At 69.0% G+C, this 17507-nt stretch overlaps 1 protein-coding gene across 1 annotated transcript; it reads left to right on the top strand.

Moving 5' to 3' along the window:
* The first annotated feature begins 399 nt into the window (after window positions 1-399).
* Window positions 400-17194, top strand: LOC121097365 (polyunsaturated fatty acid lipoxygenase ALOX15B-like). Its single transcript, XM_040614277.1, has 18 exons — window positions 400-591; window positions 1053-1174; window positions 2302-2402; window positions 3681-3851; window positions 4388-4658; window positions 5857-5867; window positions 7522-7756; window positions 8106-8190; window positions 9146-9246; window positions 9867-10072; window positions 10400-10543; window positions 11756-11956; window positions 12671-12757; window positions 12934-13103; window positions 13609-13730; window positions 14115-14215; window positions 14474-14644; window positions 16979-17194. The coding sequence occupies exons 3-18, from the start codon at window positions 2352-2354 to the stop codon at window positions 17156-17158; spliced, it is 2307 nt and encodes a 768-aa protein (XP_040470211.1). The 5' UTR covers window positions 400-591; window positions 1053-1174; window positions 2302-2351; the 3' UTR covers window positions 17159-17194.
* Window positions 17195-17507: the final 313 nt, after the last annotated feature.

The following is a 17507-nucleotide window of genomic DNA, read 5'->3' as shown; positions in this document are numbered from 1 at the left end:
GGGACTGGGAGGGATTGGCTGCCATGCTGGTGGGGTTGGGTGCCATGCTGGTGGGACTGGGTGGGGTTGGGTGCCGTGCTGGTGGGACTGGGTGCCGTGCTGGTGGGACTGGGAGGGGTCAGGTGCCATGCTGGTGGGACTGGGTGCCAGGCTGGTGGGACTAGGTGCCATGCTGGTGGGACTAGGTGCCATGCTGGTGGGACTGGGAGGGGTTGGGTGCCGTTCTGGTGGGACTGGGAGGGGTTAGGTGCCGTTCTGGTGGGACTGGGAGGGATTGGGTGCCGTGCTGGTGGGGTTGGGTGCCATGCTGGTGGGACTGGGAGGGGTTGGGTGCCATGCTGGTAGGACTGGGAGGGGTCGGGTGGGCCGGGGCCGTGCGGGCGGGCTGGGTCTGGGGTCCCGGCGCTGAGGGCTCGCGCAGGCGGTGGCCCTGGGGCGCCGGGGGCTGCTGCAGCTGGTGGCGCGGGGGCTGCGGGCGCTGCCCTACGCCGCCCTGGTGCTGCCCTGGGACCTGCGGCGCCGCGGCGTCACCCGCACCCGCTGCTACCACTTCGCCGACGACGCGCGGCGCATCTGGGCCGCCATCCGCAGGTGTGAGGGCCGCGTGCCCCGGGCCCCTCGTGCGCCCTCGTGTCCTCGTGTGCCTCTCGGGGGGCTGCGCCAGAGCTCGGGCGCTGCCGCGTGCCCCCTCGTGTGCCCCCGCGTGTGCCCCCTCGTGTGCCCCCTCGTGCAACCTTGTCCTTGTGCCCCCTCCCGTGTCCTCAGCTGACCCCCTTCCCTCCTCGTGTGCCCCCTCGTGCCCTCCCTTGTGCCCCCTCGTGCCCCCTCCCGTGTCCTCAGCTGACCCCCTTCCCTCCTCGTGTGCCCCCTCGTGCCCCCTCCCCCGTCCCTGTGTGCCCTCACGTGACCCCAGCTGACCCCAGCGTCCCAGTCCCGTCCCGTCCTGTGTCCCCCCCGCCCCGGTGCAAGAAGTGGAGGGGACAGGGGGGAGGGATGGGGGCAGGAGGTGGGGGAGGGGCAGCCGGGCCGACCCCCTCCCCCCTCTCGCACAGCTTCGTGAAGGGCATCGTGCAGCACTACTACCCCTGCGACGCAGCCGTGCGCGCCGACCACGAGCTGCAGGCCTGGGTGGGCGAGATCTTCCGCAGGGGCTTCCTGGGGCGCCGCAGCTCAGGTGTGACCCCCCCCTGTGACCCCCCTGTGACCTTGTGTGACCCCTGGGGTGGTACTGATGCCATGGTGACCCCCCTGTGACCTCCCCTGTGACCTTGTGTGACCCCTGGCGTGGTCCTGATGCCATGGTGACCCCCCTGTGACCCCTCTGTGACCTTGTGTGACCCCTGGGGTGGTATTGATGCCATGGTGACCCCCCTGTGACCCCTCTGTGACCTTATGTGACCCCTGGGGTGGTCCTGATGCCATGGTGACCCTCCTGTGACCCCCCGTGACCTTGTGTGACCCCTGAGGTGGTCCTGATGCCATGGTGACCCCCCTGTGACCCCTCTGTGACCTTATGTGACCCCTGGGGTGGTCCTGATGCCATGGTGACCCCCCTGTGACCCCCCGTGACCTTGTGTGACCCCTGGCGTGGTCCTGATGCCATGGTGACCCCCCTGTGACCTTCCCTGTGACCCCCCTGTGACCCCCCTGTGACCTAGTTTGACCCCCCTGTGACCCCCCCCTGTGACCTTGTGTGACCCCTGGGGTGGTCCTGATGCCATGGTGACCCCCCTGTGACCTTGTGTGACCCCTGGGGTGGTCCTGATGCCATGGTGACCCCCCTGTGACCCCCCCCGTGACCCCCCCCCGTGACCTTGTGTGACCCCTGGCGTGGTCCTGATGCCATGGTGACCCCCCTGTGACATCCCTGTGACCCCCCCTGTGACCTTGTGTGACCCCTGAGGTGGTACTGATGCCATGGTGACCCCCCTGTGACCCCCCTGTGACCTTATGTGACCCCTGGGGTGGTCCTGATGCCATGGTGACCCCCCCTGTGATCCCCCTGTGACCCCCCGTGACCTTGTGTGACCCCTGGGGTGGTCCTGATGCCATGGTGACCCCCCTGTGACCTCCCCTGTGACCTTGTGTGACCCCCCTGTGACCTTGTTTGACCCCCCTGTGACCCCCCTTTGACCCCCCCTGTGACCCCCCCCTGTGACCTTGTGTGACCCCTGGGGTGGTCCTGATGCCACAGTGACCCCCCTGTGACCCTCGTGACCTTGTCTGACCCACGGAGAGGCCCTGACACCCCCTATGACCTCATGTGACCCCCCCCGTGACCCCCTGTGCCCCTCCCCCCAGGGGTGCCCTCCAGCCTGGGCTCCATCCGCGCCCTCGTCACCTTCGTCACCATGATCATCTACAGCTGCTCCGCGCACCACGCGGCCACCAACAGCGGCCAGGTGGGGGAGGGGCACGGGCGGGTGCTGTGGGGCGGGTGCTGGGCACGGGTGGGTGCTGGGTGCGCACTGGGTGATGCGGGGCGGTGGGTGCTGGGCAGGTGGGTGCTGAGCACGGGCGCTGTGGGGTGGGTGCTGGGTGGGTACTGGGTGGTGCAGGGCGGTGGGTGCTGGGCGGGTGGGTGCTGTGGGGCGGTGGGTGCTGGGCAAGTGGGTGCTGAGCACGGGCGCTGTGGGGTGGGTGTTGGGCACGGGCGGGTGCTGGGTGGGCACGGGGCGGTGCGTGCTGGGCAGGTGGGTGCTGGGCAGGTGGGTGCTGGGTGGGCACTGGGTGATGTGGGGCGGTGGGCGCTGGGCAGGTGGGTGCTGTGGGGCAGGTGCTGGGCACAGGTGGGTGCTGGGTAGGTGGTGGGTGCTGGGCAGGTGGGTGCTGAGCACGGGCTCTGTGGGGCGGGTGTTGGGCACGGGTGGGTGCTGGGGGGGCACTGGGTGGTGCGGTGGGTGCTGGGCAGGTGGGTGCTGAGCACGGGTGCTGTGGGGTGGGTGCTGAGCATGGGTGGGTGCTGGGTGGGCACGGGTGGGCACTGGGTGGTGCGGGCTGGTGGGTGCTGGGCAGGTGGGTGCTGGGCACGGGTGGGTGCTGGGTGGGCACAGGTGGGTGCTGGGTGGGCACTGGGTGATGCGGGGTGGTGGGCTCTGGGCAGGTGGGTGCTGTGGGGCAGGTGCTGGGCACGGGTGGGTGATGTGTGGCGGTGGGTGCTGGGCAGGTGGGTGCTGAGCACGGGCACTGTGGGGTGGGTGCTGGGCACGGGTGGGTGCTGGGTGGGCACTGGGTGGTGCGGGGCGGTGGGTGCTGGGCAAGTGGGTGCTGAGCACGGGCACTGTGGGGTGGGTGTTGGGCACGGGTGGGTGCTGGGTGGGCACAGGTGGGTGCTGGGTGGGCAATGGGTGATGCAGGGCGGTGGGTGCTGGGCACGGGTGGGTGCTGGGTGGGCACGGGGCGGTGCTGGGCAGGTGGGTGCTGGGCAGGTGGGTGCTGGGCAGGTGGGTGCTGGGCAGGTGGGTGCTGGGCACGGGTGGGTGCTGGGTGGGCGGTGGGTGCTGGGCAGGTGGGTGCTGAGTACGGGCGCTGTGGGGTGGGTGCTGAGCACGGGTGGGTGCTGGGTGGGCGGTGGGTGCGGGGCAGGGGGTGCTGAGCAGGGCCGGGTGCTGGGTGGGCGGTGGGTGCGGGGCAGGGGGTGCTGAGCAGGGCCGGGTGCTGAGCGCGGCGCTGCGGCGCAGTTCGAGCTGGGCGCCTTCATGCCCAACCTGCCGGCCGCCATGCGGGAGCCGCCGCCCAGCACCAAAGCGCCGCTGACGGAGCCGCAGTTCCTGGCGGCGCTGCCGGCCATGAGCACCACGGCACACATCCTGGCCGTGCTCTGGGTGCTGCGCAACGAGCCCCTCGACATGGTGAGACCCCCCCCACCCCCACCCCCAGTGCCCCCCGGGGGGGCCCCGCGCCCGTGACTCATGGAGGGCCCTGACCTTTGGGTGGGTCCCCAGTGACCCCCAGTGACCCCAGGGCTTTGGGTGCCCCCCCAACCCCAGTGACCCCCAGTGACCCCAGGGCTTTGGGTGCCCCCCCGACCCCAATGACCCCCAGTGACCCCAGTGACCCCAGTGACCCCAGGGCTTTGGGTGCCCCCCCCGACCCCAATGACCCCCAGTGACCCCAGTGACCCCAGGGCTTTGGGTACCCCCCTCCCAACCCCAGTGACCCCCAGTGACCCCAGTGACCCCAGGGCTTTGGGTGCCCCCCCCGACCCCAAAGACCCCCCAATGACCCCCAGTGTCCCTAGGGCTTTGGGTACCCCCCCGACCCCAATGACCCCCAGTGACCCCAGTGACCCCAGGGCTTTGGGTACCCCCTGACCCCAATGACCCCCAGTGACCCCAGTGACCCCAGGGCTTTGGGTGCCCCCTGCCCCCGCTGACCCCCCCCCCAGCGCCCGCTGGGCTGTTACCCCGAGCAGCACTTCACCGAGGCCCCCCCCCCGGCGGCTGATCCGGGCCTTCCAGCGCCGCTTGGCCGCCATCTCCCGCCGCATCCGCCGCCGCAACGCGGGGCTGGCGCTGCCGTACCCCTACCTGGACCCCCCCGCCGTGGAGAACAGCGTCGCCATCTGAGGGGGCACCGAGGGGGACCCCCCAGCCCCTCCCCCCAGCCAGGGGCACCCCCCACCTGGGGAAACCCTGCTGACCTGGGGGGGCTGGGTGGCTGGGGGGGGCGGGGGGAATTGGGGGGCTGGGGGGGAATTTGGGGGGCTGGGGGGATGGTGGGGTGGGGGAGGGGCACCCCAGTAGCGGTATATGGGGGGTGTTGGGGTGCCGGAGGGCTCGCTTGGGGGAGCATTGGGGTGCTGGGGGGGTCCCAGATGCCTGGGGGGGGGGTGGGGGGTGTCACTGTGGGCGTTCGTGGTTGGGCGAGGGGGGGGTTGGGGTCACCCAGACACCTGCCCCACCCCCACCCGCCCTTCCCAGGGGACGGGTAGGGACTGATATGTCCCCAGTGGCAAACTGGTTTGTACTGGCAGCTGTTAGTGGTGTCAATAAAGGCGCTGCCACCACGTGGTGTGTGTGGGATGGGTGCGACTGCGTGTACTGGTCATACTGGGTGGAGCTGGGCTGGGCCCAGCAAGGGAACTGGGGTGGAACTGGGACGAGGGCCAAGCCCAGTGTTGCAGACTGGGAGCTTTACTGGTCCAAACGGGTGTAAGTGGGATGGGGCTGGGCACACTGGAGGGAACTGGGAGGGAACTGGGGATGGGGTCCAAACCCAGTGCTCCAGCTGGGGTAGAACTGGGATGAGGGCTGAGGCCAGTGGTGTAAACTCGGGTGTAACTGGGGTGTCACTGGGATGGGGCTGGGCCCACTGGTGGGAACTGGGAGGTAACTGGGGTGGGAGCCAAGCCCAGTGCTCCAGGCTGGGGGCTTTAATGGTCCAAACTGTGTGGAACTGGAATGGGGGGGCTGAGCCCAGTGGTGTATACTGGGGCGGAGCTGGGATGGGGACCCAGCCCAGTGCTCCAAACTGGGATGGAAATGGGTGGGTGGCTGCTGGGGGCTTTAATGGTCCAAACTGTATGGAACTGGAATGGGGGGGGCGAGCCCAGTGGTCTATACTGGGGCAGAGCTGGGATGGGGGCTGAGCCCAGTGCTCCAAACTGGGATGGAAGTGGGCGGGCGGCTGAAGCCAGTGGTCTGAACTGGGGGATAACTGGGGTGTAACTGGGATGGCGCTGGGCCCGGTGGTGAGAACTGGGGGGTCCCTGAGGCAAGGGGCAAACCCAGTGCTCTGGATTGGGGGCTTTACTGGCCCAAACTGGGATGGAACTGGGCTGGGGGCCAAGCCCAGTGGTCCAAACTGGTCGGTGGGGTCTAAACCGGGGTGTAACTGGTCATACTGGGTCCCCAGTACTGGATCAGGTGGGTAGAGTGGTGCTGGGCCAAGGCTTAGGGGTGCAAACTGGGGTGTAACTGGGATGTAACTGCCCAGCCCCAGTAGTCAGCTGGGATGGCACTGGGGTGAACTGGCGTGCGGCCCAGTCCCAGTGGTGCAAGTGGGATGGCACTGGGGTGAACTGGGGTGCAGCCCACCCCCAGTTGTGCAACTGGGATGGAACTGGGGTGCAACTGGAATGCCACTGGGGTGGCGCCCAGCCCCAGTTGTGCAACTGGGATGAAACTGGGGTGCAACTGGAGTCAGTTGGGATGCCACTGGTGTGGTGCCCACCCCCAGTTGTGCAACTGGGATGGAACTGGGGTGTAACTGGAGTCAGCTGGGATGCCTCTGGGTTGGGGACCAGCCCCAGTTGTGCAACTGGGATGGAACTGGGGTGCAACTGGAGTCAGCCAGGTTGGAACCGGGATGGCTCCCAGCCCCAGTTGTGCGACTGGGCTGGAACTGGGATGCGGCTGGGGTGTAACTGGTCCGAGGGCTGCTGATGCAAGCAGGGGTAGAACTGGTCTTACTGGGCCCAGTGGTGTAACTGGGTGGACCCAGGGGTCCCTGTGGGGTGCGGGAGTGCTCTGACCGGTTGAGGCCGGGGAATGGGAGGAACTGGGGGGGTGAACTGGGAGGAACTGGGGTGGGACTGGGGCTGTGGGGGTGGTGCAGGGACCCAGGAGTGCCCCAGGGGAGCCGGCAGTGCCACGGGGGGCGCCCAGCAGGGACCCCCAGGGACCAGGGAGCACCCCCAGGACCCCGGAGGGACCCCGGAGGGACCCCCAGGACCCCGGAGGGACCCCAGGGCACCCCCAGGACCCCGGAGGGACCCCCGGGCACCCCAAGGACCCCGGAGGGACCCCCAGGACCCCGGAGGGACCCCCAGAGGAGCACCCCGAGGACCCCGAGGACCCTGGAATCCCCGGTGGCGCTGTCTGCCCCCAAGGGGCCCCCAGTGTCCCCAGATGTCCCCGAGGGGACCCTGTCCCCCCCCAGGGGACCCCCCGGTGGCCGGCGGGGGGGTGCGGTACCACGTGAGGGTGACGACGGGGTCCCAGTGGGGTGGGGGGACGCTGGCGTCTGTGTCCCTAAGCCTGGTGGGGACGAGGGGACAGAGCCCCCCCTGCCACCTTGACTGGCCCCTCCACCACCTGCGCCCCGGCACCGTGAGTGGACTGGGGGGGGACTGGGAAGGGACTGGGGGGGAACGGGAAGGGACTGGAGGCACTGCGGGGCACTGGAAGGGACTGGGAAGGGACTGGAAGCACTGCGGGGCACTGGGAGGGACTGGGAAGGGACTGGAAGCACTGCGGGGCACTGGGAGGGACTGGGAAGGGGTTGGAGGGGCACTGGGAGGGGGGAAGGAACTAGAGGGGGACTGGGAAGGACTAGGGGGAACTGGGAGGGGGGTTGGGGGACTGGGAGAGGCTGGGAGGGACTGGGGGGGGACCGAGGGATGCTGACAGAAACTGGGGGGCACTGGGAGGGGACTGGTGGGGACCTGGGAGGACCTGGGAGAGGGACTGGGAAAGAACTGGGAAGAGATTGTGGAGGACTGGGAGGACTGGGAGGCATGAGGGGGGGATGGGGGGTGACACGAGGGGTGCCAGGGGGTGACAGGTGGTGCCACCGCAGACAGTGGCCGTGGAGGTGACGTCGGCGCGGCCCCTGGGGACCCTCCTGCTGCTGCAGCTGTGGAAGGAGCCGCTGGTGTCCCTTGTCCCCGACCGCTGGTTCTGCGCCTGCGTCACCGTCACCGGGCCCCTGGGGGACAACGACGACAAGGGGGACACCGGGGACACCCCCAGGGCCACCTTCCCCTGCTACCGCTGGCTGGAGAGCGGCCTCCTGGAGCTGCGGGAGGGCACCGGTGCGGGGACACGGGGGGACACGGGGGGACACGGGGGCACATGGGGGATGTGGGGGGATGGAGACGTGGGGACAAGAGGACACCATGGGGACACACGGTGTCATATGGACATGGGGGGGACATGGGGACACCAGGAGGACACCGTGAGGACATCAAGGGGGCGTGAGGACATGGGGACACCAAGGGGACACCAAGAGGACACCATGGGGACACAGGAGCGTGAGGACACCTGGGGACACACGGGGACACCTGTGACTCCCACCACCTGCCGTGCCATGGGGAATGCGAGCACTGGGAGGCAACTGGAGACACTGGGGACACCTGTGTGATGTGTCCCCGTGTCCCCCAGCCCGGACACCGAATGGGGCCACCTGGGAGCCGCAACTGCTGCAGCAGCGCCAGGAGGAGCGGAAGGAGCGTCAGGAGGCCTTCCAGTATGGACTGGGAGCACTGGGGAGGGAGCAGGGAGGGCTGTGAGGGCACTGAGAGTGAACTGGGGGGCACTGGGAGGGAAGTGGGGGACACTGGGAGCCCTGGGAAGGCACTGGGAGGGAATTGGGGGACACTGGGAGCCCTTGGAGAGCAGTGGGAGGGAGCTGAGGGCTGCTGGGGAGCACTGGGAGCATTGGGAGGGGGGCACGGGAGGGGACTGGGAGGACTGGGAGGGCACTGGGGGTGACTGGGATGTTACTGGGAGCCCTGGAAGCAGGACCCATCTCCTCCCACCAGGTTGGTGCCCTACGCCCCGGGGTGGCCCTGGCACCTGCGGGCGCTGCCTCCCACCCTGTGCCCCTGGCCACCCCCCCCCGCCCCCCCCCATTGGCCTCGTCACCCGTGTCGCCAGCGTCACCAGCATCACCAGTGTCACCAGCACCACCGCCGCTGTCCCCCAGCCTGGCCTTTCCCCTGGGACACCGTGCCAGCATTGCCGCCCGCGCCGCCGCTGCGTCAGTGTCCCCTCCGTGTCCCCAAGGGTCCCCAAGTGTCCCGACCACCGCCCCGCCCTGTCCCTGTGTGGTGTCCCCACGGTGTCCCCACGGTGTCCCCATGGTGTCCCCATGTCCCCATGGTGTCCCCACGGTGTCCCCACGGTGTCCCCATGTCCTCCATGTCCCCGCAGTGTCCCTATGCCCCATGTCCCTATGTCCCCACATATGCTTGTGCTTTGTCCCCACAATGTCCCCACGTCCTTCATCCCCAGTGTCTCCATGTCCTCCGTGTCCCCATCGTGTCCCAACAGTGTCCCCATGTCCCTGTGCCCCCCACCCCCGTTCCCTGTCCCCCTGCCCCCTGTCCCTTGTCTCATGTCCCATGTCCCCATGCCCCCCCTACCCCTGTCCCATGTCCCCCCGCCCCCTGCCCCATGTCCCCCTGTCCCCTGTCCCCCAGCCAGGTCCGGGTGCGCCTGCGGGGACTTCGCTGTGGCGACTCCTGGCGCAGCTTTGAGGACATTCAGGAGGCGCTGGGGGGGCCCGGGACCCCCATCAGTGGTGGGTGCCCCTCCCCCACACCGGGGGGAAACAGGTGCCTGGGGGCGGGTGTCCCCCAATGTCCAGGGGGCCCCAGGCACTGGGGGGGGGGGGTGTCCCGATGTCTGGGTGCACCCAAGTGTTGGGGGGTCCCAGGGGTTTGGGGGGTCTCAGGTGCCTGAGGGGGGGTCTGAGGGGGGTCCCAGGTGCCTGAGGGGGGTCCCAGGGGTCTGAGGGGGGGTCCCGGAGGTCTGAGGGGGGGTCCTGGGGGCCTGAGGGGGGTCCCAGGTGCCTGAGGGGGGGTCTCGGGAGTCTGGGGGGGGGTCCCGGGGGTCTGAGCGGGGGGCCTGGGGGCCTGAGGGGGTGTCCCAGGGGTCTGAGGGGGGTCCCAGGTGCCTGAGGGGGGGGTCCTGGGCATCTGGGGGGGGTCCCAGGGATCTGAGGGTGGGTCCGGGGCATCTGAGGGGGTGTCCCAAGGGTCTGGGGGGGGTCCCGGGTGCCTGAGGGGGGGTGCCGGGGGTCTGGGGGGGGTTCCCGGGGGTCTAGGGGAGTCCCGGGGGTCTGAGGGGGGGTCCCGGGGGCCTGAGGGCGTGTCCCAGGGGTCTTGCGGGGGGTCCCAGGTGCCTGAGGGGGGGTCTGAGGGGGGTCCCAGGTGCCTGACCCCCCCCCCGCAGAGTACGTGCTGCAGCACTGGCAGGACGACGCCTTCTTCGGGGCGCAGTACCTGAGCGGGGTGAACCCCGTGCTGCTGCGCCGCTGCGCCCGCCTGCCCCCCAACTTCCCCGTCACCCCCCCCATGGTGGCACCCAGCCTCGGCCCCGCCACCACCCTCCAGCGCGAGATGGAGGTGAGGCCCCCCCGGGGTCTGGGGTCCCACGTGCCCAGGGTGGGTGGGGGTCTCAGGGACCCCAGTATTTGGGGGGTGCCGGGCATCCAGGGTGGGGGGGGGGACCCCAGGGTGGGAGGAGAACCCAGGGTTGGGTTTTGGGGTTTTTTTTTTTGGGGGGGGGGGCGGGGCATGACGTGCGCTGATGCTGGGGGACCCAGGTGTCCGGGGCAGGGTGGGGGTCCCGGGGGTGATGGGGACCCCGGTGTATATGGGACGCAGGTGTCTGGGATGGGGTGGGGGGTCCCAGCCGCGTTTCGGGGGGGCACACGATGCCCCGATGCGCAGGGGGGCCGCGTGTTCCTGGCTGACTACGCGCTGCTGGAGGGGGTCCCCACGGGGCGCATCGCGGGGGAGCCCCAGTTCCTGGCCGCCCCCCTCTGCCTGCTCTGGCTCAGCCCCCGCGGGCAGCTCCTGCCCATCGCCATCCAGGTAGCCCCGCCCCCCGCCTCCCCCCGCGTCCCTACGTCCCCATGTCACTCGCGCTGGTCCCCGTGGTGTCCCCGTGGTGTCCCCACATCCCCATGTCCCGTGTCTCCACGGTGTCCACATGTCCCCCCACATCCCCATGTTCCCATGTCCCCATGGCGTCCCCATGTCTCTGTGGTGTCCCCATGTGTCCCCATGTCCCCCATGTCCCCATGTGTCCCCATGTCCCCCATGTCCCCATGGTGTCCCCTGGTCCCCATGGTGTCCCCTGGTCCCCATGGTGTCCCCATGGTGTCCCCATGTGTTCCCATGTCCCCCTGGTCCCCATGTGTCCCCTGGTCCCCATGGTGTCCCCATGTGTCCCCATGTCTCTGTGGTGTCTCCATGTCCCCCTGGTCCCCATTGTGTCCCCATGTCTCTGTGGTGTCCCCATGTCCCCCATGTCCCCATGTGTCCCCATGTCCCCCATGTCCCCATGGTGTCCCCTGGTCCCCATGTGTCCCCTGGTCCCCATGGTGTCCCCATGTGTCCCCATGTCTCTGTGGTGTCTCCATGTCCCCCTGGTCCCCATTGTGTCCCCATGTCTCTGTGGTGTCCCCATGTCCCCCCATGTCCCCATGTGTCCCCATGTCCCCCATGTCCCCATGTGTCCCCATGTCCCCATGGTGTCCTCATATCCCCATGGTGTCCCCTGGTCCCCATGGTGTCCCCATGTGTCCCCATGTCTCTGTGGTGTCCCCATGTGTCCCCATGTCCCCCTGGTCCCCATGTGTCCCCTGGTCCCCATGGTGTCCCCATGTGTCCCCATGTCTCTGTGGTGTCCCCATATGTCCCCATGGTGTCCCCATGTCCCCCATGTCCCTATAGTGTCCCCTGGTCCCCATGGTGTCCCCACATCTCTGTGGTGTCCCCATGTCCCCCTGGTCCCCATGGTGTCCCCATGTCCCCCATGTCCCCATAGTGTCCCCTGGTCCCCATGGTGTCCCCTGGTCCCCATGTGTCCCCATGTCTCTGTGGTGTTCCCATGTGTCCCCATGTCCCCATGTCTCTGTGGTGTCCCCTGGTCCCCATGGTGTCCCCCCATGTGTCCCCATGTCCCCCTGGTCCCCATGTGTCCCCTTGGTCCCCATGGTGTGCCCACATCCCCCTGTCTCTTCGCCCCTTCCCCCTCCCCCCGTGTCGTCCCCCCCCCCGCTGACCCCCTCTGTCCCCCAGCTGTCGCAGCAGCCCGGTCCCCAGGCCCCCATCTTCCTGCCGGGGGACGGGCCGTGGGGGTGGGCGCTGGCCAAGCTGTGGGTGAGGGGCGCCCACTTTGCCCTGCACGAGATGGTCACCCACCTGCTGCACAGCCACTTCCTCGGGGAGGTCTTCGCCCTGGCCACCCACCGCCTGCCCACCTGCCACCCCCTCTACCAGGTACCCCCCCCCCCAAAACCCCTGGACACCCCCCCCGGCACCTGGGACACCCCCCCCACCCCCACCCCAAAACCCTGTGTCCCTCCAGACATTGGGACCTCTCCGGACACCTGGGCACCCCCCCACATCTCCATGTCCCCATGTCCCTGGAGTCCCCCTGGTCCCCATATCCCCCGTGTCCCCATGTCCCCATGTCTCTGTCACTTATGTCAGATGACCCCATGTTGCCCTCACCCCTATGTCCCTATGTGTCCCACGTCCCCATCACCAACATGCTGGATGTCCCCATGTCCCTGATGTCCACATGTCCCCTGTCCTTATGTCCCCAATGTCCCCATGTCCCCAGTGTCCCCCACGTCCCCATATCCCCCACGTCCCCATGTCCCCAGTGTCCCCATGTCTTCTATATCTTCTTCACCTACATCATATGTCCCCATGTTGCCATCACTCCCATGTCCCATGTGTCCATCACCAACATGCTGCATGTCCCCATGTCCCTGATGTCCACATGTCCCCAGTGTCCCCATGTCTTCTGTATCTTTTTCACCTACGTCATATGTCCCCATGTTGCCATCACTCCCATGTCCCATGTCCTTATGTGTCCCGTGTCTCCATCACCAACATGCTGCATGTCCCCATGCCCCGAATGTCCCCATGTCCCCAGTGTCCCCATGCCTCATGTCCCCAGTGTCCCCATGTCCCATGTCCCCTCAGCTCCTGCTGCCCCACTGCTGCTACACCTTCCACATCAACATCTTGGCCCGGGAGACGCTGCTTAACCCCGGGGGGATCATCGACCAGGTCAGTCAGACCCCTGAGTGTCCCCCCGCCGGGTGGCACCCGGACCCCTCTGTCCCCCTGGTGGCACCCAGGCACCTGCACCCCACTCTGGTGGCACCCAGATGCCTGGATCCCCCCAGGGACAGGTGGAACTGGGGGTCTTGGGGGAGAACGCTGAGAGGGGGTGGTGTCCCCAGGCCACCGCCTTGGGGCGGGAGGGGACGCTGGAGCTGGTGGCCCGGGGGACGGCGGCGCTGACCTACACGGAGCTGTGTGTCCCTGATGACTTGGAGAACCGCGGGGTCACCGACATCCCCAACTACTACTACCGCGACGACGCCCTGGAGATCTGGGGGGCCATCAAGAGGTGGGGTGGGGACATGAGGATGGGGCACGGAGGTGGGGAGGACATGGTTGGGGACATGGGGAAGGGACAACGGGATGGGGACGTAGGGTTGAGGACAATGGGGATGGGGACGTGGGTGGGGATGATGGAGATGGGACAATGGGGATGGGAACACAGGGATGGGGACATGGGGATAGTGGCGATGGGAATGGGGACATGGGGATGGGGACATCAGTGATGGCAGCAACAGGGATGGGGACATGGGGATGGGGACATCAGTGATGGCAGCAACAGGGATGGGGGCATGGGGATGGGGACATCAGTGATGGCAGCAACAGGCATGGGGACATGGGGATGGGGACATCAGTGATGGCAGCAACAGGGATGGGGACATGGGGATGGGGACATCAGTGATGGCAGCAACAGGGCTGGGGACACGGGGACAGGGCTGGGAGCTGCTGGGGTGGTGCTGGGGCAGGGGACACGGCCCTGTCCTCCTATCACTGATGTCCCTGTGGTGGCCCAGCTTAGTGCAGGGGATCGTGGCACTCTACTACCCCGAGGACAGTGACGTGGCCGAGGACTACGAGCTCCAGGACTGGGTGGGCGAGATCTTCACCTACGCCGCCCTGAGCAACGAGAAGACGGGTAGGGGGCCCGAGGATGGTCACGGTGACAGTCATGGCCATGGCCGTGGTCGCGGTCACAACTGTCCATGGTGGTGACCATCGTGGCCATCGTCGTGGTCGCACCATGGTAATGACTGTGGTGACGGTGACTGTTATGGCGATGGTCGTGGTCACATCATGGTGCTGGTTGCTGTCCTGGCCACCCCACGGCCGTGGTTACAGTCACGGCCACGGTCACAGCCAGACTGGTCACCTGCCATGGTCGTGGCCACGGTCCTGCCACGAGCTGGGCACGTGGTGGCCAGTGTCACGCCGCGCCTGTGGCAGGTTGGTGGGGGACCACGTGTGGGGGCTGCCCATGGCGGGTGGGGTGGTCGCTGACCTCCTGCCACCCCCCACCCAGGCTTCCCCTCGAGGCTCCGCACCTGCGCCGAGCTGGTGAAGTTCGTCACCATGATCATCTTCTGCTGCTCCGCGCGGCACGCTGCCGTCAACAGCGGCCAGGTGGCACCTGGGGGGTGGGGTGGGGGGGGGGGGCATGGGGACATGGTGGGACACAGGGGTGTGGGGGAACTTGGGGGGTGCGGAGACCCAAGCGCCCACGTGGGGCTCGGAGGTGGCCGTGGAGCCACCTTGGTGGCACCTGGGGACTTGGGGATGTTACAATCGCCCAGGCGACCCTGGTAGGACTCGGGTGACCCCAGCAGAGGTCGGGGGTCCCGGGTGCCCAAGCCCTCGCCCTGCCCCCCCCCCCCCCCCCAGTATGACTACGCTGCCTGGATGCCCAACACGCCGGGGACACTGCGGCGGCCACCACCGAGGACGAAGGAGGAGGCCACCGCCGAGCTGCTGCTGGGGACCCTCCCGTCCCCCAGTGCCACCGGCGCCCTCCTGGCCCTGCTCAGCGTCGTCAGCTACGAGGGCGGGGAGCAGGTGAGAGGGCACGCGGGCAGCGGGGTGGGCACCCAGCGACCCCCAAAGGGACCCAGCGACCCCCAAAGGGACCCAGACACCCGGGTGGGCACCCAGCGACCCCCAAAGGGACCCAGCGACCCCCAAAGGGACCCAGACACCCGGGTGGGCACCCAGTGACCCCCAAAGGGACCCAGCGACCCCCAAAGGGACCCAGACACCCGGGTGGGCACCCAGCGACCCCCCTGGTGACCCAGACACCCGGGTGGGCACCCAGCGACCCCAAAGGGACCCAGACACCTGGGTGGGCACCCAGCGACCCCCCTGGTGACCCAGACACCTGGGTGGGCACCCAGCGACCCCCCTGGTGACCCAGACACCCGGGTGGGCACCCAGCGACCCCCAAAGGGACCCAGACACCCGGGTGGGCACCCAGCGACCCCCAAAGGGACCCAGACACCCGGGTGGGCACCCAGCGACCCCCAAAGGGACCCAGCGACCCCCCTCGTGACCCAGACACCCGGGTGGGCACCCAGCGACCCCCAAAGGGACCCAGACACCCGGGTGGGCACACAGTGACCCCCCTGGTGACCCAGACACCCGGGTGGGCACCCAGCGACCCCCAAAGGGACCCAGACACCTGGGTGGGCACCCAGCGACCCCCAAAGGGACCCAGCGACCCCCAAAGGGACCCAGGACACCCGGGTGGGCACACAGTGACCCCCCTGGTGACCCAGACACCCGGGTGGGCACCCAGCGACCCCCAAAGGGACCCAGACACCTGGGTGGGCACCCAGCGACCCCCAAAGGGACCCAGCGACCCCCAAAGGGACCCAGACACCCGGGTGGGCACCCAGCGACCCCCAAAGGGACCCAGCGACCCCCCAAGGGACCCAGACACCCGGGTGGGCACCCAGCGACCCCCAAAGGGACCCAGCGACCCCCAAAGGGACCCAGACACCCGGGTGGGCACCCAGCGACCCCCCTGGTGACCCAGACACCCGGGTGGGCACCCAGCGACCCCCAAAGGGACCCAGACACCCGGGTGGGCACCCAGTGACCCCCAAAGGGACCCAGCGACCCCCAAAGGGACCCAGACACCCGGGTGGGCACCCAGCGACCCCCCTGGTGACCCAGACACCCGGGTGGGCACCCAGCGACCCCAAAGGGACCCAGACACCTGGGTGGGCACCCAGCGACCCCCCCTGGTGACCCAGACACCTGGGTGGGCACCCAGCGACCCCCCTGGTGACCCAGACACCCGGGTGGGCACCCAGCGACCCCCAAAGGGACCCAGACACCCGGGTGGGCACCCAGCGACCCCCAACGGGACCCAGACACCCGGGTGGGCACCCAGCGACCCCCAAAGGGACCCAGCGACCCCCCTCGTGACCCAGACACCCGGGTGGGCACCCAGCGACCCCCAAAGGGACCCAGACACCCGGGTGGGCACCCAGCGACCCCCAAAGGGACCCAGCGACCCCCAAAGGGACCCAGACACCCGGGTGGGCACACAGTGACCCCCCTGGTGACCCAGACACCCGGGTGGGCACCCAGCGACCCCCAAAGGGACCCAGACACCTGGGTGGGCACCCAGCGACCCCCAAAGGGACCCAGCGACCCCCAAAGGGACCCAGACACCTGGGTGGGCACCCAGCGACCCCCAAAGGGACCCAGTGACCCCCAAAGGGACCCAGACACCCGGGTGGGCACCCAGCGACCCCCAAAGGGACCCAGACACCTGGGTGGGCACCCAGCGACCCCCAAAGGGACCCAGCGACCCCCAAAGGGACCCAGACACCCGGGTGGGCACACAGTGACCCCCCCTGGTGACCCAGACACCCGGGTGGGCACCCAGCGACCCCCAAAGGGACCCAGACACCTGGGTGGGCACCCAGCGACCCCCAAAGGGACCCAGCGACCCCCAAAGGGACCCAGACACCTGGGTGGGCACCCAGCGACCCCCAAAGGGACCCAGTGACCCCCAAAGGGACCCAGACACCCGGGTGGGCACCCAGCGACCCCCCTGGTGACCCAGACACCCGGGTGGGCACCCAGCGACCCCCAAAGGGACCCAGACACCTGGGTGGGCACCCAGCGACCCCCAAAGGGACCCAGCGACCCCCCAAAGGGACCCAGACACCTGGGTGGGCACCCAGCGACCCCCAAAGGGACCCAGTGACCCCCAAAGGGACCCAGACACCCGGGTGGGCACCCAGCGACCCCCCTGGTGACCCAGACACCCTGGGTGGGCACCCAGCGACCCCCCTGGTGACCCAGACACCCGGGTGGGCACCCAGCGACCCCCCTGGTGACCCAGGTGTCCGGGCCCCCCGTGACCCCCCTCGCCCCCAGCGCCCGCTGGGCTCCCGCCCCCAGGAGCTCCTCACCGGGGCAGCCCCCCAGCAGCTCCTGGGCACCTTCCGGCGCCGCTTGGCCGCCATCTCCCACCGCATCCGCCGGCGCAACGCGGGGCTGGCGCTGCCGTACCCCTACCTGGACCCCGCCTGCGTCCAGGAGAGCGTCTCCATCTGAGCCCCACCACAGGGCCACCCCCCCCTTGTCCCCAGGGTGTCCCAACCCCCCCCCCCCCCCCGAGTGTCCCCAACTCCCTCGGACCATCCCCAGTCCCTCTGAATGGCCCCAACCTTCTTGGGCCACCCTCAGCCGTCCCCGTGGTGTTCCCATGTCCCCAGCCCTACCCCGGTGTGTCTCCTGCTCCCCCCCCCCCCCCCCAGATGTCCCCAGCCTCCCTATCCCACCCCGCACCAAGGATGGTGTGTCCGCCCCCCGCCCTCCCGGTGGGTCCCCAAACTCCTTGGACTAGCCACAAATGTGTCCCCAACCCTCCTGGATGTCCCCAACCCTCCTGGATGTCCCCAAC

Source organism: Falco naumanni, chromosome 14 (assembly GCF_017639655.2).
Source record: "Falco naumanni isolate bFalNau1 chromosome 14, bFalNau1.pat, whole genome shotgun sequence".
In the NCBI taxonomy this organism is placed as follows: Eukaryota; Metazoa; Chordata; class Aves; order Falconiformes; family Falconidae; genus Falco; species Falco naumanni.
Note: the sequence above shows the minus strand (reverse complement) of the source record. Positions and strands in the feature narration are given on the sequence as shown.